We start from the raw sequence: 24,218 nt of genomic DNA, 5'->3' as shown, positions 1-24,218 counted from the left end.
TGGGGATTTTAAGCAAATGGTAAACTGTTTCTCACAGCTGGATAACTAGCCGATTTCTTGCACAGAGGACTTGTATGCAAAGTTGGCCGGGCAACTATCCTTTACAAAGCTGGACATGACGCATGATTAGCTGCAATTGCAATTGGATGAGAAGTCCCAGAAGTATACTATAAGTACCACAAAGGTTTATATCAATATGCAAGACTGCCCTATGGGGTATTGTCTGCCTCAGTCTTTTTCCAGTGGACCATAGAGAACATTTTGCAAGTGCTACCCAGGTTGCCTTTTATCTGGATGAAGTATTAAAAACAGGGAAGACCAATCAAGAGCATTTGGAGAATTTGGACATAGTGCTTAAATGTTTCTCCCAAATGGGCATATGCCTGAGATGGGAAATTGTGTGTTCCAGGCATCTCAAGTGACCGACTTGGGTTACAGAGTTGACAAATGCTGGTTATACCTGTTGCAGGATAAAGTGAGCGTGATCAAAGGAGCCCTGGCTCCCACTTCTCTACCACAGCTTAGGTCTTTCCTTGGGTTTGGGTTCATGAAGTATTATAGAAAATTCATAAGTAACCGTCCTCCGACTTGGCATCCTTACACCTGCTATTGAAAAAGAGTCAGCCTTGGAAATGCTTGCAAAAGAAGTAGCCTTGAGGGAAGTGAAAAACCAGCTATCATCACCTCAGGTGTTGCCTACTACGATCCGAAATGGGAGGTAGTGCTAACATGTGATTACTCCAATATGGTATTGGGGTCGTGTTGGTTCACCAATGGCCCAATGGAGAGGAACGCCTGATAACGTATGCTTCCTGGACTTTGTGAGATGCTGAATGCAAATCGACCCAGATAGCGAAGGAATGTTTGGTGGTCGTCTTTGGTGTGAGGAAGTTCCAAGTGGGAATTTGTCATAATAACAGATCACAAACCCTTGTTTGGGCTAACTGAAAGAAGAAAAGGTGGTGCTGCCCATAATTTCCAGCAGAATTCAGCAATGGGCCCTTACTCTCAGCGCATACAAATACAAGTAAAAACACCATCCAGGAAGCCAAGTGGCTATGTGGGTGCCTTGAGCTGTCTCCCATGAGCAGATACTCCACCAGTGGTGCCTCCCTGGAAGTGGCCGTTTTGGTATTGAACTTCCTGGACATTCTTCCAGTCACTGCTGGCAGTATCTGACTGTAGACTCAAAAACATCCTATCCTAGTGAAACTAAACAACTCGTGATAATGAGGGAAAAAGAGGGGACATCACAACCTGAATTGAAACCTTTCTGGACCGGCGAGACTAGATCACCACAGAGGACAACATATTACTATGTGGATCAAGCGTGATTGTCCTGAGTAAAGGTCACCGCTAGACCCTGGTAGAACTCCACTAGGGTCATCCAGGGGTTTCCAAGGTGAAGATGCTAGCAAGAAGCCACGTTTGGTAGCTGGGGTTGATATAGCTGCATTGATGGGCCAGTGCCTAGAGTGCACCAAGGGCAAAAATTGTCTCTAGCAGCACCCCACATTCATGGGAATAACTGGGAAAACCCTGGACTCAGTTGCATACCAACTACATTGTTCCTTTCATGGGCTCAATATTCCTGGTCATTGTGGATGCTCATTCAGAGTGGTTGGACATGGATGAAGTTTGGCAAACACTGGGGTGATGACTGAGAAGCTGCGAACATCGTTGGCAGTACATGGATTCTCTGAGTATTGGTCACATACAATGGGATGGCATTTACGAGCCAGGAATTCATATATTTCCTAATGTCAAATGGAATTCGGCACATAGGGACAGCTCTATTCCATCCACTGTCCAATGGCCAAGCGGAAAGAGCAGTCCAAAAGTTGAATGCAGACTTAAAGAAATAGTGTCAATTGATGCCAAACTACACTGGTTCTTGTTTGATTAAAGTACACTGCACATGAACAAGAGAGATTGCTCCTGCAGAGTTGCTGATGGGGAGAAGAGTTCGCACCAGATTATTCCCAAACCTGGAAAGAGGATGTAACGGTAGCAGGAACGCCAATGTCGGCCACATGCCTCCTTTAAGTTAGCCAGACAACTTAATTCAGGGGATGAAGTTTGATGCCGGAACCAATAAATGGCCTGTAAGGGTATAAGGCGAGGTTGATGTGAGGTCAAGTCCCATCATTTCCAAAATTTGGATCAGTGGTACAGTCACGAACAAACATGTGAATCACCTGAAAGTTGTTATCTCACAAACTGGACCAAAACATATCTGGTCCCTCAGACCAACAAGAACGTCTGTCTAAAAAAGTAGGTTCCCCTCCCGTGTCTAGTGTCAAGGAAACCTCAGAGTCCAAGATGGATGCAGCCCCTATACCATTACCACCAAAAGAAGAGGAGGAAACTCTCCTGAGATGGTCCAGATGCAAGAGGTGGGCAACTGTCTGGTATATGCTGCCTGTGTTAGAGTCTGAACCAGAGGATCCGGACTTGGGGTGAAAATTTCACAGGAAAAGCTACAAGTGAAAGACCAGACCAACATCCCAGACTGAGCGGGGGGAAGGGATGTAGGTTAACAATCCTAATCAACCATCCTCAAGGCCAACCTGGTTCCAATCAGGAAAGCCTTGGCTGACCTATATAACCAGGAGATTAGGATTTCCTCCATTCAGGCAACTGACTCTGAGCTGGCTGGCCACAGCTACTGTACTGTGCACAAGTAAATAAAGGGTGACTTGGTGACGAGATACCAGCCTCTGTGTAGTTATTTTAGGGACATTGCAAAATTGGAAAAGTTCATTCAGTAATGGTTACCTAATCTAATGTTCTATAAAGTTTTCCAATAGAGTTATTCTAAATTCTTCTTTCTTTTCTATTTTAACTGGAGTGTTTGAATAAATTATGTTTGCTTAGAGAAGAGTAGTTTGACCAGTCACTTTACATCTGGATCAATGCACTTCATATTTGCTTTAAAATAATAAAATGTTAGCATTTAGGCTCCTTTCTTAAAATCTTTTCAGAGGTTCTGGCCTGGTCCAAAACATTTGATAAGTACTTAAAATTTTGACAAGGACCCACAGCAATGTTTACCACACAAAATGTGAGCTCATGGCATAGGGGTAACATATTAACATTGATAGGCAATTAACTGAATTTGGCAGAAAAGAAAATGTGATCTCTCCACTTTGGCAGGAAGAATAATTATTTGGACAGAACATGGAACATTGGAAGCACAGAGGGATGTGGGTATCGTGGTACTTAAATCACATGTTTTGCAGACAAGGCAAATTATTGGGAAGGCAAATGGAATGTTGTCATATGTGGCCATGGGAATTAAATTTCAAAGTAGGCATGTTTATCATTAGTTGGTCAGAGAACCTTGTCCAATTTTGGTCACTTTTTAAGAAAGGACATAACTCCATCAAAAGCAGTTCACACTCACTCACTGATTCCTAGGAAAGAAGAGGCAGTCTAGTGAGGAAAGTTTGCATGTTGGGCCTGCATTAATTGGAATTTGGATGAATGAGAGGTGAACTTATTCAAATGACTAAGAGCCTGGAGGAATAAAGGGGGAAGATGCTAAAATGATATTTCTCTTCTTAGGTAACACTAGAACTAGGGGACACAGTTTAAAAGTAAAGGATTGCTTTAAAATGGACATAATAATACAAAGAACAAAAGGACCAAGAGCAGGAGTAGGGAATCCAACTCCTCCTCCTTGCTCTGCCCATCAATGCCATCATGGCTGATCTCATGTTGACTTCAATGTCACTTTCCTGTCCACTCAGCACAAACCTCATTTAAAATCTAACTATCTATCTCGTCCTTAAATTTATTGTCTCCTGGCAACCATAGCACTCTGGCATACTGAATTCCAAAGATTGATCACTCTTTGACGGAAGTAATTCCTCCTCGTCTCTGTTTTATATTGCTACTCTTTAACCTAAAACTGGATGACTTCTTGTTCTAAGTTGCTTCAAAAGGAAACATTCGCTCTACTTTTACTTTGTCAATCCTCTTCAATATCCTATATAGTTTAATTAGATCTCCTCTCATTCTTCTGAACTTTACCAAGTACAGACTGAAACTGCACAACCTCTTTTCATAAGATAAACCCACATTTCTGGAATTAATCGAGTGAACTGCTTCCAATGAAACTACATCCTTCCTCAAGCGAGGGAACTAAAATTGTCCGTGATATTCCAAATGAGTAGTGGAGAGGAGGAGATTTTTTTTCTCTCCAAGGTTTATAGGTCTGTAGAATTCTCTTCTACAGAGAGCAGGGAAGGCAAGATCATTGAATATTTATGAGGCAAAAGTAGGCAAGAAATTAGATCAGCTGTTATGTTATTTAATGGTGAAGAAGGGTGGGAGACAAATGACCTACTCTGAAAGCAGGAAATGACAGACTAGTTAGCTAAATGTTTCTCAAAGAGAAAATACAGTTCCCGAACCAGTCAACTTCATTAAATTGGAAATTGCCAGAGTAACAGGAAAACAATTCAATTAGTACATGTCAGCTGGAATGTCCAATTGAAGGTAGGTAAAGTGCTTTCCAAGTAATATGGCAGCACAGTGAAACAGTGGTTAGCACTGCTGCCTCACAGCGCCAGAGACCTGGTTCAATTCTCGCCTCAGATGACTGTGTGGAGTTTGCATATTCTCCCCGTGTCTGCGTCGGTTTCCTCTGGGTGCTCTGGTTTCCTCCCACAGTCCAAAAATGTGCAGGTTAGGTGAATTGGCCATGCTAAATTGCCTGTAGTTTTAGGTAAAGGGGTAAATGTAGGGAAATGGGTCTGGGTGGGTTGCGCTTCGGCAGTTCGGTGTGGATTTGTTGGGCCGAATGGCCTGTTTCCACACTGTAAGTAATCTAATCTAATAGGCGATGACTTGTTAAGCAGTGAAAGCATTCCCTGACAGGAGTACTTTAAACATCAGTCTGGCTATGGATGGAGCCCTTCACTGAAATGGATCAAAGCCTTCACAATTTTCTCGTTTCATTATGGTAGCTCTTCCCATTAAGCACATGCCTTCTCCAATATGCCAGGTTACAACCAGAACATGGAAAACCTGGGCTGATGGAAAAGAAGGAATCCCAGTCCATATTCACTCCTAACTGTCTCAAGTACTTTAATTGTCTTTCTGCCTGTTGTAGGGCTTTCCTCCTAAAGACTGCAAAACCATTTCGTGTGGAATGGGAAGGAGGTAGAATCACATCAGTAACCTGACCAAAAATTATTCTCTACAGTCTTCTATCCTGTTAGTCCCAAGCATAACACAATTGAAATGAATTTGTGTCAGGTATCTAAGACGACAAATTTGTGATCCACCATACCTGCTTTTGTTTCAGCTTTGCTGCCTGCAATTTTTCAGACTCTAACTTTTCTGTTGCACGCTTCATTATCATAATGTCAGAACACACATCAGTTTTCAAGTTCTCCATGTAGAAATGCCGCAGTGCAATGTTTTCAACTTCTGTTTGTAGTTGGGATACTAGGATGAGATTACATTTTAATATGATGTAGCATCATTCAATATTAATCTATGTCAAAATGGAAAACGTGCACAGTTCTTTCCATGACTTATATCTTTTGTTTATGGAGATCATTTCAATGGCACATCAAACTTATGTGTTTTGGATATCTATTATCATTTGAAATAGGAACGCATTTCAAAATTGTAGTGAAGTACCCAAGTGAAGACACTTAAATTCTGGTGAAATAAATTAATACTATATTGGGCATTAGTATTTTCTCACTCAAGTATTGTATTGATTTCTACATATTTAAAGAAGTGCAATCTAAATAATATTTAGCCGAACCTTACATTTTTTGACTAAATGCACATTGCCTTGAGTTTGTTGGAGGTATTCTCACCATGAGGTCAAGCAAGTTTTCTCATTGAATCTTCCCACACCCACTGCATTAATTGCATTGCCACCACTATGACATGTATCATACCCAAGTTCCATACCATTTAACCACGTGCCTTTCCCAGAACTCGCCACTGACCAGATATTCAGGAATTGACTGGCATTCCTGGTGCAGACCCCAGGCAGCCTTTGTAATGCTGTTTGCAGCCAGATAAGCAAGATCAAAGTACACGGCACAGTTCTGCTGAGGGAATATGAACATGTTGGGAAAAAAATTTATAAAATAGAACCAAAAACATATAATAAACTCTGAATTACCACCTGAGCCACGAGCTAATTGATATAGGGTCAATAAAATTAGAGGTAAAGGTAAATGCATGGCTCAAAGATTGGTGTGAACGAAACAGATTCAAATTCATGGGATATTGGCACCAGTCCTGGGGAAGATGGGAGCTGTTCCGATGGGATGGAGTCCACCTGGATTGTGCTAGGATCAGATTCCTGACGAATTGCATAACCCGGGCTATCAATAGGGATTTAAATTAAATAGTGGGGGTGCGGGTTCTGTTACATGAAAAAGTATAAAATCAAAGTTAAAGGAGAAGGCAGGATTGTAAGTTAGTGATGGGTATGACTGTTACCAGAAAATAAAACAAAGGGACAAAATGTGAGTATCATATTGTATCAAGGAACTATGAAAATGTAGGGAAATTCAATAACAGAAATGGAAAGGCTTTGTATCTTAATGCACAAAGCATTCAGAATAAGATAGATGAACTTACAGTCCAAATCGAAGTAAAAGAATATGATTCGATAGCTATTACAGAAACAAGGTTAAATAAAAACCAAAAGAACTGCAGATGCTGTAATCAAAGACAAGATTCAGAGTTCATGTTTGGGTCAAGTGATCCTTCCTTAGAACAGTTCTGAGGAAGGGTTACTCACCCCAATAAGTTAACTCTGATTTCTCTCCACAAATGCCGCCAGACCTGCTGAGCTTTTCCAGCGATTTCTGTTTTTGTCTTACAGGAACATTAAAAATGGGAAATTAACATTCAGGGATATTTGACCTTTTGGAGAAACAGGAGGGATGGAAAAAGGTTATGGGGTTTCACTTTTAACTTGAAATTAAATGAGGATAGTTGTAAGAGATGACAACAAATTTATAGAGATTCGGGACCATTTCCTAGAGCAATATGTCATGATGCCAAATAGGGAGCAGGCCATCTTAGATCTGGTAACGGGTAATGAGGCGGGTTTAATACCAAGAAAACCACCCAGCCACCACCCAGCAAGTGGTGATCAAAACAGGATAAAATTTTATGTTCAGTTTGAGAGTGAAAATTTGGGTCAAAAACAACTGTATATAATGAAAGGGAATTACAATGAAATGAGGATCAAGTAAGCTAAAGTGAACTGGGCGGATAGATTAGTAGGAATGACAGTGAACAAGCAGTGGAAGACATTTGAGGTAATTCATGACTCAGCAAAATCCCAGTAAAGAGCAAGATTGTAAGAGTTGGATAAATCAACCATGGCTAACCAAGGAAGTTAAAGAGAGTTGAAAGAAAATGCATATAAGGAAGTCACAGTCAGTGACTGTCTGGAAGACTGGGATAAATTCAAAATCCAGCAAAGGAGGGTGAGAAAGATAATAAAGATAGGAAAATAAAATTGAGGACAAACTAGTGAGGAATATAAAAACTAACAATAAGAGCTTCTTTAAATATATAAAAATGAAGCAATACATCAAAGTGAACATACACCACTCAGAAAATAAATCTGGGGAGATGGTTTCGGGCAAAAAAATAAATTAGAAAAGATATTTCTGAAAAACTATCTAGTGAAAATATATGGGTAGAAATTAGAAATTAGAAATAAGAAAGAAAAGATAACTGACAGCATTTCCCATTTGCCTGCGTTTGGTCTATATCTCTCCATAACTATCCCACCCATGTACTTGTCTAAATGCTTCGTAAATAACAAAATTGTACTCACCTCTACCATTACCTCTGGCAACCTGTTCCAGACACTTATCACCCTCTGTATGAAAATAATTGCCCCTCTGGACTTTTTCTTGTCTCTCCCCTTTCACCTTAAATCTATGCTGTCTAGTTTTTGATTCACCTACCACGGGGAAATGCTGTCAGTTATCTACCTTATCTATGCCTCTCATGATTTTATAAAGTTAAAGATCACACAACACCAGGATATAGTTCAACAGGTTTATTTAGAAGCACTAGCTTTCAGAATGCTGCACCTTCATCAGGTGTTCGAAGGAGCAGTGCTCTGAAAGGTTGAGCTTCCAAATCATGATTTTATATACCTCTATAAGGTCACCCCTCAGTCTCCTATGCTCCAGGGAAAAGGTTGCAGATTATCCAAGATAAAAACAGTCTACAATAGAGCAGAAAGTCTCAATATGAATGGTGTGCTACTTGTCATTTGGCTCACCACTTATGAGGCGAGGATCCTGTTTCTGACCTCTGAATCAGACTGGTATAGGAGGCAGCCCTTGACCAATAATGCTGGGATTGCCTGGGTGAAGGCTATTCCCCTGAACCAGACTGACAACTGCTGACAGGTACACCAAATTCCTTGGAGTACTGTGTCTGTGCTGAATGGCATTGCAAGACAATAGTAATATGAACCTACTGTCTTAGTTGATGGGGACAAGTGTAAAAGGCAAAGCAATTCAAGACTTTGGGGCAAAGAGATTCTGCTCAAACCCTCCCCACCCTGCTTTTCTGTAGCTCTCCTTACATCCAACCCCAGTCCTGAAGAATGGTTACACCTAAGACATTGACTTCTCCACCTCCTGATGCTGCCTGGCTTGCTGTGTTCTTCCAGCCTCCTGTTGTCTAGTTCCAATTAAGTGAGCATTATGAATGAGAGATAAAAGTCTGGAGAGGCAGCCTAGTTTAGTCCATGAGCTGGATGTGTGTTCCGAGCACAATGTCCTTACAGTAACATTAAAATTATAGCTACCAGTCCAAGTTTCAGGATTGAAATGCAGAAACGCCAATTATGTGGATCAAAGATGTGCTATAAAGAGTCCTGGAGGATGGCACATGCCAAGATGGTAATGGTTGTGAATATGCAGAGTAAGTGGATGGTGCTCATGGAGCGTATCCTGAGATATTGAGGTGTCTAATTTAGAGGCCGAAGCGGTGAGCTTAACCCTCTAAGAACACACTTTACTTTTCATGTCGGGTTTCATGATATTCTAGTTTGTTAGTAAAGTTTGAAAGATTGCAACTGGAATATTAATGTGAGTTGGGGCAGTCAACAAGGAACTTAACAAGTATCAACCACCATTAATTGACCTGATGAGAATCTTCCACACCACCTGTGATAAGTGTAAAAGAAGGAGTAAAATGATCTTGATGTTGAGATGCATCTCATAGGACTTCTCACCACAGCCCACATCTATAAGATCCCACCCATTGTCATTTAATGTTGCCATTGATAGTTATTAGCAACTTGTTAAATTTGAAGAATTTAATTGATTATATTTACTCCATGTTCACTTTTACATCTGGAGAAGCATCAATCAGCTTGAGAAGTAATTCAGTTGATGAAACACTGTTTAGGAGAAATTATGCAAATTAATAGGCAAGAAGAAACAACGAGAACCCTATTTGGACGCCTGGAATGCAATGGGAAATTCTTCATGTTACTATCACTAAACTCCGTGTCCATTTAACCTGAGCAATATAAAAGCCTTAGAATTGCACAAATTATTTGAACTACTGTGTGACTCTGGCTATAGTATTTAACTTTTATAACCAGCTATAGTATTTAACTGCAGACAGCCTCACAAAGGCACTTCACACCTTCAATGCGTTATCCGGGCCAACATGCACCTATTGTTAAAGTTCACATGAGAATGTAACTTTAAAAAAGTGTTCTGGGATTTACCTATGCAAGAACTGAAACCAACATGGTCATTCTAAAAGATTTGGAGATGCCGGTGTTGGACTGGGGAGTACAAAGATAAAAGTCAGGTTATAGTCCAACAGGTTTAATTGGATGGATGAATGAGCACCACACAACAATCAACAGACAGGAGTGTCCCCTCCCAGTTGCGGAACACTTCAGCGGTCCAGGACATTCGACCTCAGGACTTCGGGACAGACAGCAGTGAAAAGTGACCGAGCAGAGGCTGATAGCTAAGTTCCATACCCAGAGGGAGGGCCTTAACCAGGACCTTGGGTTAATGTCACACTACAGGTGACCACCATTGCACTACGCACACACACACAGACACTCTCTCACACACACACACACACACACACACACACACACACACACACACACACACACACACACGTATACACAGACAGACACACACCCTTACAGACACACACACTCCCACACTCACACATGCATCCCCTCACAGACTTAGACACTCTACACTCACACACACACATATACGCTCTCTCTCACAGACACTCACAACCCCCCACCCCAGACACACACACACCCTCCTACAGACACACACGCACACAACCTCACACATGCATCCTCTCACAGACTTAAGACACTCTACACTCACATACACACACATATACACTCTCTCTCACGCTCACAACTCCCCAACCCAGACACACACACACACATACACATATACGTTTGTGGGGTGAATTTTTGTACTTGCAGAGTTACATTGTACTTTGCTCAAAAACTGCATGAATTCATGTAAGACTCTGTTATCTTACTTTTTAGCTTAGAATCAGTCTAAACATTATGAAACAGACAGAGAACACAAGGGGCTAACATCTTCAACATATTGTCTAACTAACACCAATTGTTACAGTTAACCTGAGAATGCAACTTTTAAAAAAACATTTTGTGATATACACATGAAAAAAGTGAAACTATCATGGTATTTGAACAGATGAAAGACTCAACAAACAATCAAGGTATTTTTCAATGTATAATCTCAGTTACATCACACTGTAAACTTTTGCTATAAATTCTGTGTCTTACAATCGTGTCCTCCACAACCACCTGATGAAGGAGCAGCACTCTGAAAGCTACTGTAATTGTAAAAGATGAGAAACTTAACGAACAATCCAGATCTTTTTCAATGTATAATTTCAGTTACATCATACTGTAAACTTTTGCTATAAGTTCTGTGTCTTACGATCTTACACTCCACAACCACCTGATTTGGAAGCTTCCAAATAAATCTGTTGGAGTATAACTGGTATTGTGTATTTTTAACTTTGTACACCCCAGTCCAACACTGGTACCTCCAAATCATAAGTTTTTTTTAATCTTCCTGTCTGCTGAATTTGTCACAAACACAATCAGTGTTCAACTATTTAAAATTAAGTTTCAATTAATAAATGTCGATTGTGGAGTAAAGGCAAAGGTAAAGTTACCATCGTCCCAGAAAATCATAGGACTGCTATCTCATTACAGAGAGGCAATTGATGGTAGTTTCATTCTGAGGGTTACCGCACCTCAGACGAAAGGAAGAGTTGAGATGAAGAAGCCTTCATGGTATCTTCAGTCGATGTGGGAATTGAACCCATGGAGTTGGCATCACTCTGCATAATAAACCACCTGTGTAGCCAACTGTGTAGTGGAATAACAGAAACTTAAATACAGAAGGAGGTTATTTGGCCGTTTTTATTTGTCCTAGCTAGCTCTTTGAAAGAACAATTGTGCTTCAGTCCACATCCTGGGGACTTATTGTAAGATCGTATTGTTTACTTTCCACAATCTTCTTTTTCACTAACAACACTGACTTTACAATACAAGTTTAGAGAAACTTAACATTGTTGTCTTGGTCCTTGATCCTCTTCTTTCCTTAAGTAAATACTACTCAAAGTAACATCATTTGCAAACTGTGGGTTGTCTTGCATAAATTTGCTGAGACTATCTAGCTTACTTCCACACTACCTCTCTTGAAATTCTCAATATTTTTATGTCAGACTGCTTGTCCAAAATTCAGAATTTGATGAGTTAATGTTTGTCCTTTGTAGTAGGGACTAAGTTGAGCTTCTATCCTATATCCTAATAATAACAGTATCTACTCCTCCCTAAACCCACTGTTGCTAAAATTGTCATATTTGACTTTGTTACCTTTCAGCATGACCATTATAGTATCCTCTCTTTAGTTTTCTTTCCTCCAGAGTCAGTAAGTTTCAGCTCAACCAAGATTTTTCAACCCATTTTGTAAAACATGGTCACACATCCTTCCTTGTTCTTGCTAACCAAATTGCTCCTGATCTTCAAGTTGAAAATTCTTATCATTTTGTTTAAATGCTTTCATTGTCTTGCTTTCTCATCTTTTCTAGCCTTACAGCCACCTCTGACCTCTCAGTTCTGCTGCTTTTGCATTTATGTATCTCTATTACGTTCATACCACTGGGTCTGTGTGTACAAATCGTTCCCTAAATATGTTTTTGATTGAGGTTGTCACGCTTAATTCTGTGCAGGAAAGAACCTGCTAGAACAAGTCTAACTTTGTACAAGTGTCTAAACGTCTAGCAAGCACTCACTCACTTAAGCATCCAAAAGGGATGTTAACTTATACTTTACTGGCTTCAGAATTTTGAGAATAAAACTTGTTCCAAATTCATAACTGAAGCAAACAATTAACTGAACTCAAAAGCTCACCTTTTAAGCGCTCACTATTTGTTGTAGCTTGCGACATTTGGTAAACATTCCTCACACTTGCCAAATCTTCTTCTGCCTTTCTTCTTTTTTCTGAAGCTGATGAGCAACGGTCATGTAGTTTTTCAAGTTCCATTTGGATTTGGGCAAGAGACTGTTGTGTTCCATAAAGAAGCACTCCTGTGTTTTCTCGCTCAGTTGTTTGAGTCTTCACTCTCCATGTCTTGGAATTTTTTAAAAGAAGTTATTAATTACACACATCAATTTATTTTTAATCTGTAAAGAAAACTATGTGGAGCACAACATTCCAATTTATTGGTTTATGGAATTACACCTCCACCCCCACCCCCTTGCACCAACCTTTGTAGTATTCACAATGATGAACACTCATGATTTATTAAAAGATACAGAATTGTGTTGAAATTAGATTTACACCATTGTGCAGTGTTCAATAAGAGATGGACCTATTTTAAATGCAATACAAAATTATTTTAAGGAATTTTTGGTCAATTTTCAATAACATGCTTTTGAAACTGCCTTTCGATGGAAATTGTGAAGTGTTTCGATAGCAATTATCAGCCAAGTCAAAAGACCTATAGTCAAGGTCTGAATCTGACAAACTATTTTCTACAGAATGGGTTCCCATTAATTGACATACATAACTGTAAAAATTACTGAATGCCACATGATTATTTTATATTATTGGTTTATCTGGAATGCATTAAAAGCTCTGTTATTGCACTTACCAATTCCCTGACCTCCAAGACTAATTTGTCCAATTGCTTTGAAAGATGGTTGTTCAAAGCTTCCTGGAAGCGCTTCATTAAAGGCTATATTTTTAAAAAAGACAATATTTTTGTTATTTTGTTCTTTCGTTATTTCGGTGAACATGCATTTGCGTATCCAACTGACAACAAAAGCAAAGAATGAAGCATTTTGTTCACAACTGATTGTATATGATGGATATTATTTACACACAAGAATTATCCCTGATTAAATGGTTTATGCTTGTAACTGCTGGTTACAGACAGGCAGAAACTTTATATAATTACCCTTTCCCCTCATGTGACATCGTAAAGTCTATTTTTAAAATGAGAAGTCCATCCCATAGCCTCCACCAAATGATACATGATATTGCTGGGGCAGTATCTTGTGATTTCATTTCAGTCCACTTCAGAAAAGGATGCAATATGGTGAAGAAAGTGCAACTAGTAAGGGGAAAGCAATCATAAATTTTGCAATCAATTTCATTCATGAATCAATTATATGGAAAGATTTTGCTAGAAATTAGTATCAAGCCTGCAATAAGGATGTCACAATCAATAACCTTCATCAGTATGTACCCCTGATGCGGAGAGGCATGTAATATTGTCACTGACAGAAAACCAGTAAAAATCTTCAATCAAAAAATTACAATGTAAGATGATAGAGGATGACAAAGTTCTAACCTTATTTTAAAATTTAGATAATTATTACAAACCACACATATTTGTTTAGTGTGGCAAGTCCTTTCTTAATGTAATGCCTCAGAATTATTCCCAAGTGTTTATTAGCTTATATTTTACTGAATGGCACAGTTGTTTGTATTAGGGCACTGCTATGTTGTTTATAAAAGTCATATGACCATAAGATATTGGAGCAGAATGAAGCCATTCAGCCCACTGCATCTGCTTCATTATTCGATCATGGTAGATGTGTTTCTCAACCCCATTCTCCTGCCAAGTCCCTGTAACCCCTGACTTTAGGCATTCAGCAAAGTGCTGCACAAAAGACTCCTGCATAATGTACAGGTGCGGGTAATGTATTAGCATGGATAGATGATTGGTTAACTAACAGAAAGCAAAGAGTGGAGGAAAATGGGTATTTTTCTGGTTAGCAAATAGTGGCTAGTGGTATGCCTCAGAGATCAGTGTTGGGACCACAATTGCTTACAATTTAGAAAGATGACTTGGTGTTGGGGATCAGAAGTAGTGCGTCAAAGTTCGCAGATGACACTAAGATGAATGGTAGAGCAAAGCGTGCAGAGGACACAAAGTCGACAGAGGCATATAGATAGGTTAAGTGAGTGAGCAAAGGTCTGGAGGATGGAGTACAATGTTAGTGTAAATGTGAGATCATCCATTTTGGTAGGAATAACAGCAAAATGTTATTTAAAATTGCAACATGCAAAGGGACCTGGGTGTTCTTGTGCATGAATCACAAAATGTTGGTTTGCAGGTGCAGCAATTAAGAAGGCAAATTCTTAAGTTAGTCTTTCATCGCTAGAGGGGTGGTGTTTAAAAACAGGGAGTATATGCTATAGTTATAATAGGGTGCTGGTGAGACCACAGCTGGAGTATTATGTACAGTTTTGGTCGGCTTACTTGAGAAAGGATGTGCTGGCACTGCAAGGCATGCAGAGGAGGTTCACTAGACTGATTCTGGATTTGACAGGAGAGATTTTAGCCATGAAAAGACATGACCTACTATCAGTAGTTTCCAGACATACAGACAAAGAACGACACCACTTTGACTGGGACAACACACACATCCAAGGACAGGCAAAACAAAGACATGCACAAGAATTCTTAGAGGCATGATATTCGAACCAGAACTCCATCAACAAACGCATCGACTTAGATCCCATCTAACTTCCCTTGAAAAAAAGAACTGGAAATGACATCACCACCTTAAGAAACCAAGACCTATAAATAGAGTGGCGGGACATACCACCAGTTCACCGAAGACTCTCGATGATGATGTTACTTCATCATGGTGATGAAATGTCTGAAAACAAACCTTGCAGCTCAGCAAGCTAATTTACATTTCTATAAAATTATGAAGGGAATAGATAAGATAGAACAAAGGGTTGTTTCCACTGGCAGGTGAAACTAGAAATAGGTGGCATAGTCTCAAAAGAAGGGGAGCAACTTTAAGACTAGAGTTGAGGAGAAACCTTTTCATCCAACGGACTGCGAATCTGTCGAATTCCCTGCCCAGTGAAGCAGTTGAGACTACCTCTTTGAATGTTTTCAGTAAACAATAGATTTTTTAACTAAAGAAATTAAGTGTTTTGATGAGCAGGCAGGTAAGTGAAGCTGAGTCCACAAAAAGATCAGCCACAATCTTATTGAATGGCACAGCAGGCTCAAGGGGCTAAATGGCCTACTCCTGCTCCTATTTCATATGTCCTTATTCCCCTTACTAATTATGAATCTATCTATCTCTTAAATACACTCAGCAACTTGACCTCCATAGCCCTTTGCAACAATGAATTCTACAGAGTCACGACCCTCTGGCTGAAGAAATGTCCCCTCATCTCAGCTCTAATGCGTCATTCCTTCACCTTGAGGCTGTGCCCCAGGTCCTAGTCTTTCCTACGAGTGGAAACATTTTCTTTACATCCAGACTCTTAGTATCCTGTAAGTTTAAATCTGATCAGCCCTATCCCTCCAACCTTGAATGAGTACACATCCAGAGTCCTCAACTGCACCTCATATGACAAACTCTTCTTCCTCAGAATCATTCTTTCAATGCCAGCACATCATTCTGTACATATGATGCCTAAAACTGCTCACAATATTCCAACTGCGGTCTGACCAGAGCCTTATACACCTTCAGTAGTACATCTCTACTCTTGTTTTCTAGACTTCTTGAAATGAATGCCAACATTGCATTTACCTTCCTAACTAAATAAACCTTCAAGTTAACCTTATGAGAATCCTGAACTAGGATGCCGAAGTGCCTGGGTGCTTCAAATGTCTAAAGCCTTTTAGAAGAGTCCATGCCTCTCTTCTTCCTACCAAAATATATAACCTCACACATTGCCACACTGTATTCCATCTGCCACCTCTTTGCCCAATCGCCTAGAATGTCCAAGTTCTTTTGCAGCCTCCCCACTTCTTCAACATTACCCGTCCCTCCATATATCTTTGTGTCATCTGCCAACTTGGCAATAATGCCCTCAGTTCCTTGCTTTAGTCACCACTTGCCTTGTTGAAAAAGATACCTTTCTCCTTACTCTCTGCCTTCTGCCAGTCAGTCAATCCTCTATTCATGCCAGTATATTGCCCCTAACACCATGGACTCCTACTTAGTTGCCTTCTGTGCAGCACCTTGCCAAAGGTCTTGGAGAAATCCAAATAGATCACATTCACTGGCTTTTCTTGGTTAAACTTGCTTGTTACCTCCTTAAAGAAGTTTAACAAATTTGTCAGTGTTACGACACGGGGTAAACCCTCCTAATTATTTTAAACCAGCAGCACAGAAAAGATTTACCCCGTGCAGTAATCAGTGAAAGTTTGAGAGGTTAAGAACTATTTAAAGTATAAATTAACAAATTTATTTCTTAAAGTATAACAGGGAATAATAAACAAACAACTATTTACAACTCCTTCCTCTAAACTAAAATTTACTTTCCCTTCTATAATACTAATCCGATAAAACCCCCGATTAAGATTTACGAAAATTCAACTTTTCAAAATACCACCAGATGTCAAATCTTCTTTTCTTCTTCTTAGGGATTTCTGCTTCACAGTTTCCTGATCAATAAAGTTACCTTTAAGAGATCTATTCTCCAGGCATTCTGCCAATGTCATTGGTTTGGTAGTTCCCCCCCAACTGTTCAATTTATCCTGGTCTTATACTCCCAAAGTATCAGATTGTGTCATTGGCTTTTAAGTTTGTCAATATACTAAATTCAAACTTGATTGGAGTTCGGTATTTTGCAAGGTATAATTTAAAGTGATTGACCTAATTCAAATCTGTTTTGTCGTTTCAGGCAACCCAGCTAGTCTAGCTTTCAACCAGGTGTTACATTGTGACCTTATTCAGAACAGTTGGTGCTGTCAGGTAGTTCTGCTAACATTTAACTCTCTTAAAGATACAGTACACCAGATCTTCATAACTGTCAGGCAGGATCCACCGTTGATAAAGCTGTGTTGGCTCCACCCTACTTTACCGTACACTTCCAAATACTCACAATCTCATTCTTAATAATGGACTCTAAAATTTTAAAAAGGACCCAAGATCAGCCTAACCAGCCTGTAGTTTCCTGTCTTTTCTCTCTTTCCCTTAAACAGGGGTGTTATATTAATCATTTTCCAGTCCTCTGGTACCCTTGCTGATGCCAATGATCCAGGAAAGATCACCATCAATGCTCTACAATCTCCTCAGCTCTCACTTTCAGACCTCAGTAGTGCAGCCCATTTGGTCTGGGTGATTTATCGCCTTCAGATTTTTCAGCATCCCTAGCATCCTCTCCTTAGTGATGGCCATTACACTCACCTCTGCCCCTGATAATGGTCATGATAATGGTCAGAATTGCTTTAATTTGGCACAGTAGCTCAGTGGTTTGCACTGCTGCCTCACAGCACTAGGATACCAGGTTCGATTCCAGCCTCGGGCGACTATCTGTGTGGAGTTTGCATGTTCTCCCCGTGTATGCATGGGTGCTGCGGTTTCCTCCCACAGTCATAAAGATGTGCAGGTCAGGTGAATTGGCCATGCTAAATTGCCCATTGTGTTAGGTGCATTAGTCAGAGGGAAATGGGTCTGGGTGGGTTACTTTTCGGAGGTTGGTGTAGACTGGTTGGGCCGAAGGGCCTGTTTCCGCACTGTAGGGAATCTAATCTAACTTAATTTTACCTCTAAAATATAGTTAATTAAAAGTTCAAAGTATGTTTGGATTTTTGAAATAATGGTTTAAAACTTTGATATGGTTAAGAATCAAATGCTGAAACATTTCTTACATGATCTGGGTCAAGCACAACCAATTCTCTCAGTTCTTCATCTGTATCTGATTCTTCTTCTGACTCAAGATCAAGTGGAGGTGTTTTAGGACATTGCATTTGCAGGCCTACAGAAAATGAAAAGTTAATTTTGTTTCTCCTGAAAGAAAGAAGGCACTGGAATATAGAAAATAATGCTAACATATTGATACAAGGTTAAGTTAAATTCCAATCCTTTTATAATATGGTTGCTGGATTTGGTTTGGTAATATGTTGAGAAAGTGCAGTGTTACAATCCAAAAACTATTATATCCAATGTTATGTTGCTCCATTCCCCTTTCTAAATATTGACAGTTGCATGAGTATCTGCAATATCTGGAATTCATCCAAAAGGAAGGAAATCTTCCATGCGTACCTGGTCTGGCATACTTGTGACTCCAGACCCACAACAACATGATAGCCTCTTAAATCCCATCAGAAATTACCTAGAAGTGCTCACGTCCCACAAAAGATATTTTCAAAAACTAAAATAGCAGTTTTCTAACTATATATTACCAAAATATCTTTGCAATCGAGGTAAAATAGTTTGATGGCAATCATTTCAATGTAAAATTTTCGGGAAGAGATGTCACAAAGCTGGTTTCTTTTTTTCTAAAAGCTGTTTCTTTTCTCAAGGATACTATGTCCTTAGTTTTATTCAGAGGGGTAAGAAACTGCTCTTGGTGCTGATCAGACTGGTTTGGTGAAGAGATTAAAGGGTGTTGAGAGGCCTTTTTCTTTAAATGTAAACAGATGAGACTTCAGGCCAAAGTGGTCATGTTTTAGAAGTGATCTGTACAATGAAAGGGGAGTAGTCAGCTCTTTAGCTGAGTAGTTTAGTTCTGTCCAGAACTGGTTGGAAGTTCAACAGGGAGCTGTGTGGAAACAAAAAACTCTCTCTCTTTCTGCCTTTCTAACTTCAACCTGTAAACATCTTTTCCATTTTTTAAGTGATTACAAAGTTACAAATTACAAAGTTATGGTCTGGGCTGCCTGCTTAAGAATATTTTGAGTGGTATGGCCTAGTCCACAACAGACTGGGGGCTCTTTGCAGGATCTTAAACAGCGAGTGGCAGGTGCTAGTGTCTTTATTTCGGGTGTTGGCTTGGTTGGGTAAATAAAGCTTGGGATAGTAATGACTCTTTCAGCCACTAAACGTTTTCTGGAAGTAGGTGCGGTGACTTTGGAAGTGAATTACACCAAACAAGCTGCAGGAATTAGCAGAGAAGCTGGAATTGAAACTGCCTGCTTCTGTGAGGAAAGGAGAGATAATTACAGCAGTAGCCCAGCATTTAAACTTGCTGGAGAAGCTATCAGAATCTATAGAGATAGCAAGAATTTAATTGCAAATGAAGCAGCTTGAGTGAGAGGCGAGAGATAAGAAAAGGGCAGCAGAAATGAAACAGTTTGAGTTACGATTAAAGAAGAAGAGAGAGCAGCAGAACAGAAAAAGAGAGCTTTTGAACTTCAAAAGCTGACTCTTCAAAAGGAAAGTCAGCTTAAAAGGCTGAAGGTAGATTTAGTGAGGAAGAGAATGAAAACGAGTAAGCCCCTGGTCATCAGAGGTCCAGTGAGAAACGGTTTAAGTATGTTCAAGCATTGCCTAAATTTGCTGAGAAGGATGCGGAAGCCTTTTTCATCTCATTTGAAAAGGTAGCTAAACAAATGCAGTGGCCTGTGGGCGATGTGGGTTTTGTTAATCCAAATGAAACTTGTAGGTAGGGTTAGTGAGGTATTCGCATCACTATAGAGAGGGTATTTGGTGAGCATGAGGAGGTGAAAAAAGCCATTTTAAGTGCATGTGAGATTGTTCCAGAAGCCTATAGACAACGTTTCAGGAATCTAAGGAGGGACCCAGATCAAACTTATATTAAGTTTGAAAGGATCAAACAGAGTAATTTCGATAATGGTTCAGAGCTTTAAAAATCGAGCAAACCTATGATGACCTTATGGAGGTAATTATTTTGGAGGCATTCAAAAATTCACTGCCTGAAGTAGTGCAAACTCATGTGGAAGAGCAGAAAGTTAAAATGGCAAGGTTAGCAGCTGAAGTGGCTGATGATTATGAGCTGTTCCATAAAACACAGTTTGGCTTCCAGAATCAATTTCAGTCCATGAGGGATAGAAATTGTGGCAAAGAGAAATCCTCATGTGGAAAGGGAAAGGTAGATCTCAGTGAAGATTAGAAGGATAACTTACCACAGGGTAAAAAAAAACTCTTGAGGGAGACAAAGAAGTTAAAAAAAATTCTGGGGTTTTCATTGTAATAAAGTGGGCCACACAAAATCAGTGTTGGTGGGCTACGAGAAAGCCAGATGTAGGGAAACCAGACAAGCCTGGAAGTTTTGTTGGACTACTAACAAAAAGCATAAGGGAAGTTAAATAACTGCCTCAGAATGTACAAGAGAATCAGAGAAAGTGCCAGATCTGCTTAAAAAATATACATGCAAGGGTAAAGTTTATTCACATAGACCAGGAGTAGCAGGTAAAGCGGTTACAATATTAAGGGACACAGGGTCCTCTCAGTCTGTAATGCTGAAGGATGAGGAGATATGTACCCATGAGGGACTATTGCCAGAAAAGGTACTGGTAACAGTGTTATGAAGATGTGGGTGTACCTTTAAGAGAGTTAAATGCAGCAGAACTACCGTATACAGCACTAAGTGTTCTCAACAAGGTAACAATGTAACACTCAGTGAATCAACTCGATTACCTCGTTGCCTGGAGACAAAAACAAGTTCGAGTTTGGCCAATCAGTTTAAATTATACCCTGAAAAATATCAAACTCCAATCCAGTTTGTACTGAGAACACTGACAATCTTAAAAGCCAATGACACAATCCGATGCTCTGGGATATAAGACTGGGGGAAAATTGAACAGTTGAGAAGAAAACTGCCAAGTCCTAGCATGTAACAGACTGCTTGAAAAAAAAGCTCTCTTAAATGTACCTTTTTGATCAGTAACCTTTACTGCAGAAATTCCCAACAAGGATAAAAGAAGATACAGGAAGATCCGAAGACAAGAACCTACAGCTGCCTTGTTTTAAGATAAGAAATGTTCTTTTATAAAACTTAATTGGGAGTCTTATTAGACTAGTATAATAGAAGGGAAAGTAAAAGTTAGGGGTCAGAGAAAGAAATTATAAATAGTGGTTAGTCAATTATTTTCTGTCATACTTTAAGAAATAAAGTTGTTAATTTCTTGGCTACTCAAATTTTTACAGATTACTGCACAGGATAAATCTTTTCTCTGTTGCTGGTTTTAAATTAAGCAGAAGATTTACCCCGTGTCATAACAACAGGAATTCATGGTGAGACAAAAAGTGCTCAATTATGTAAAGTGAGGTTGGAGAGTCCAGAAAAGAGTGGAGAATTTGTGGTAGGAGTACTGGACAAACTCTCAGCACCAGGAATATAATTTGTCCTTACAGATGATATCGCTGACCGGTAGGCATGCTGCCAACTCTAGCTGAAAAGCCAGTGGAGACGCAGGCAACTGAAGAAATGAAGGATATTTATTTAGGAACTTTCCCAGAGTTTGTGGTCACAAGATCATAGAGGCACAAGTTGAAGCAGGAGAGATCAAAAGGCACAGAAAAGGAAGCTGACATTGCATTATCCAAGACCTTTTTGATCAGATAAGTGGCACGGAGCAGGAGTCAATAGATAAACATGCAAGTATCTTTAGCTCTGCTAAGCTGATTGAATTACAGCAGAAAGAAGAGAACTTAAATCAGTTATAGCAAAATTAATTTACAGAGAAGGAAACTGAATGCATCCCTGTGTGTTATTACTTAACAAATGATGTCTTAGTGAGGAAATGGAGACCAGCACACATTCAAGCAGATGAGAAACGGGCAGAGATTCATCAAATTGTTTTGCCAGTAGGGTACAGAAAGGAGGTGTTGAAAGTGGTGCATGAGCTACGACTTGGAGGTCATTTAGGGGTGAGGCTAAAGTACAAATACATTTCTGCTGGCCTGGACTACACAAGGATATATTAGAATTTTGCCTGATATGTCATACATGTCAACTAATTGGAAAACCATGTTTAATACCTATTCCAGCATTTGAGGAACCTTTCACAGGAGTCTTGACTGATTGCGTAGATCCCTTACCTCAAACAAAAAGTGGGAATAAGTATTTATTAACAATAATGGATGTTCGACTAGATTTCCAAAGGCAATCCCAGTACACAACATTGCAGCTAAGAGGGTTGTAGAAGAATTACTTAGTTTTTTTATGGGATACGGACTACTAATGGAGATCCAGCCAGATCAAGGATCCAACTTGACATCCAAACTATTTTATGGAGGTTATGGATAGCTTGTGAACAAAGCAATTCAAATCTACTGCGTACCATCTAGAATCGCAGGGAACACGAGAGAGATGGCATCAAACACTAAAGACCATGTTGAGGGCTTATGGTCACAATTATCCAAATGATTGGGATAAGGGAATTCCGTTTGTACTTTGTGCAATCAGAGCTAGAACATAGATAAAACATAGAAAACTACAGTACAGAACAGGCCCTTTGGCCCTCGATGTTGTGCCGAGGGTTATTTCCAATTTAAAATAAAATAACTTATGCACCCATCAATTCACTGCTGTCCATGTACATGAAGAAGTAACAAAGAAGATTGATGAGGGCAGAGCAGTAGATGTGATCTATGTGGATTTCAGTTAAGCGTTCGACAAGGTTACTCATGGGAGACTAGTCAGCAAGGTTAGATCTCACGGAACACAGGGAGAACTAGCCATTTGGATTCAGAACCAGCTCAAAGGTAGAAGACAGAGGGTGGTAGTGGAAGGATGTTTCCCAGACTAGAGGCCTGTGACCAGTGGAGTGCCACAAGGATTGGTGCTGGGTCCTCTACCTTTTGTCATTTATATAAATGATTTGGATGCGAGCATAAAAGATATAGTTAGTAAGTTTGCAGATGACACCAAAATTGGAGGTGTAGTGGACAGCGAAGAAGGTTACCTCAGATTACAACAGGATCTTGATCAGATGGGACAATGGGCTGAGAAATGGCAGATGGAGTTTAATTTAGATAAATATGAGGTGCTGCATTTTTGGAAAGCAAATCTTAGCAGGACTTATACACTTAATAGTAAGGTCCTACGGAGTGTTGCTGAACAAAGAGACCTTGGAGTGCAGGTTCATAGCTCCTTGAAAGTGGAGTCGCAGGTAGATAGGATAGTGAAGAAGGCGTTTGGTATGCTTTCCTTTATTGGTCAAAGTATTGAGTACAAGAGTTGGGAGGTCATGTTGCGGCTGTATAGGACATTGGTTAGGCCACTGTTGGAATATTGCGTGCAATTCTGGTCTCGTTCCTATCGGAAAGATGTTGTGAAACTTGAAAGGGTTCAGAAAAACTTTACAAGGATGTTGCCAAGGTTGGAGGATTCGAACTATAGGGAGAGGGCTGGGGCAGTTTTCCCTGGAGGTCAGAGGCTGAGGGGTATCCTTGTAGAGGTTTACAAAATTATGAGGTGCATGAATAGGATAAATAGACAAAGTCCTTTCCCTGGGGAGGAGGAGTTCAGAACTAGAGGGCATAGTTTTAGGGTGAGAGGGGAAAGATATAAAAGAGGTCTAAGGGGCAACGTTTTGACGCAGAGGATGGTACGTGTATGGAATGAGCTACCAGAGGAAGTGGTGAAGGTTAGTACAATTGCAACATTTAAAACCCATTTGGATGGGTATATGAATAGGAAGGGTTTGGAGGGAAATGGGCCAGCTGCTTGCAGGTGGGACTAATTAGGTTGGGATATCTGTTCGGCATGGACGGGTTGGACTGAAGGGTCTGTTTCCATGCTGTAAATCTCTATGATTCTATGATTACAGCACAGAAGGGTGAACCAAGTTCAGAAGATTCTGAATTGGACATTCCTCAAATCAAATTGGACAATGAGGAAGTCATCAAAAATTGGGATAAATTATTGAGGAAATCAAAATGATCTGAAAGAGTTATTACTATCACAAGGGGAGATATACTGAAA

General features: G+C 39.9%; 1 protein-coding gene across 1 annotated transcript in view; it reads right to left on the bottom strand.

Moving 5' to 3' along the window:
- Positions 1-24,218, bottom strand: part of ccdc40 (coiled-coil domain containing 40) — a 110,319-nt gene that overhangs the window by 54,087 nt on the left and 32,014 nt on the right. Inside the window, exons 8-11 of the mRNA XM_060844903.1 lie at positions 18,196-18,302; positions 13,213-13,296; positions 12,470-12,689; positions 5,300-5,457 (exon numbers count right to left, since the gene is read on the bottom strand). Coding sequence (XP_060700886.1) covers positions 5,300-5,457; positions 12,470-12,689; positions 13,213-13,296; positions 18,196-18,302 — 569 coding nt within the window. The remainder of the gene's footprint in view (positions 1-5,299; positions 5,458-12,469; positions 12,690-13,212; positions 13,297-18,195; positions 18,303-24,218) is intronic.

Source organism: Hemiscyllium ocellatum, chromosome 25 (assembly GCF_020745735.1).
Source record: "Hemiscyllium ocellatum isolate sHemOce1 chromosome 25, sHemOce1.pat.X.cur, whole genome shotgun sequence".
In the NCBI taxonomy this organism is placed as follows: Eukaryota; Metazoa; Chordata; class Chondrichthyes; order Orectolobiformes; family Hemiscylliidae; genus Hemiscyllium; species Hemiscyllium ocellatum.
Note: the sequence above shows the minus strand (reverse complement) of the source record. Positions and strands in the feature narration are given on the sequence as shown.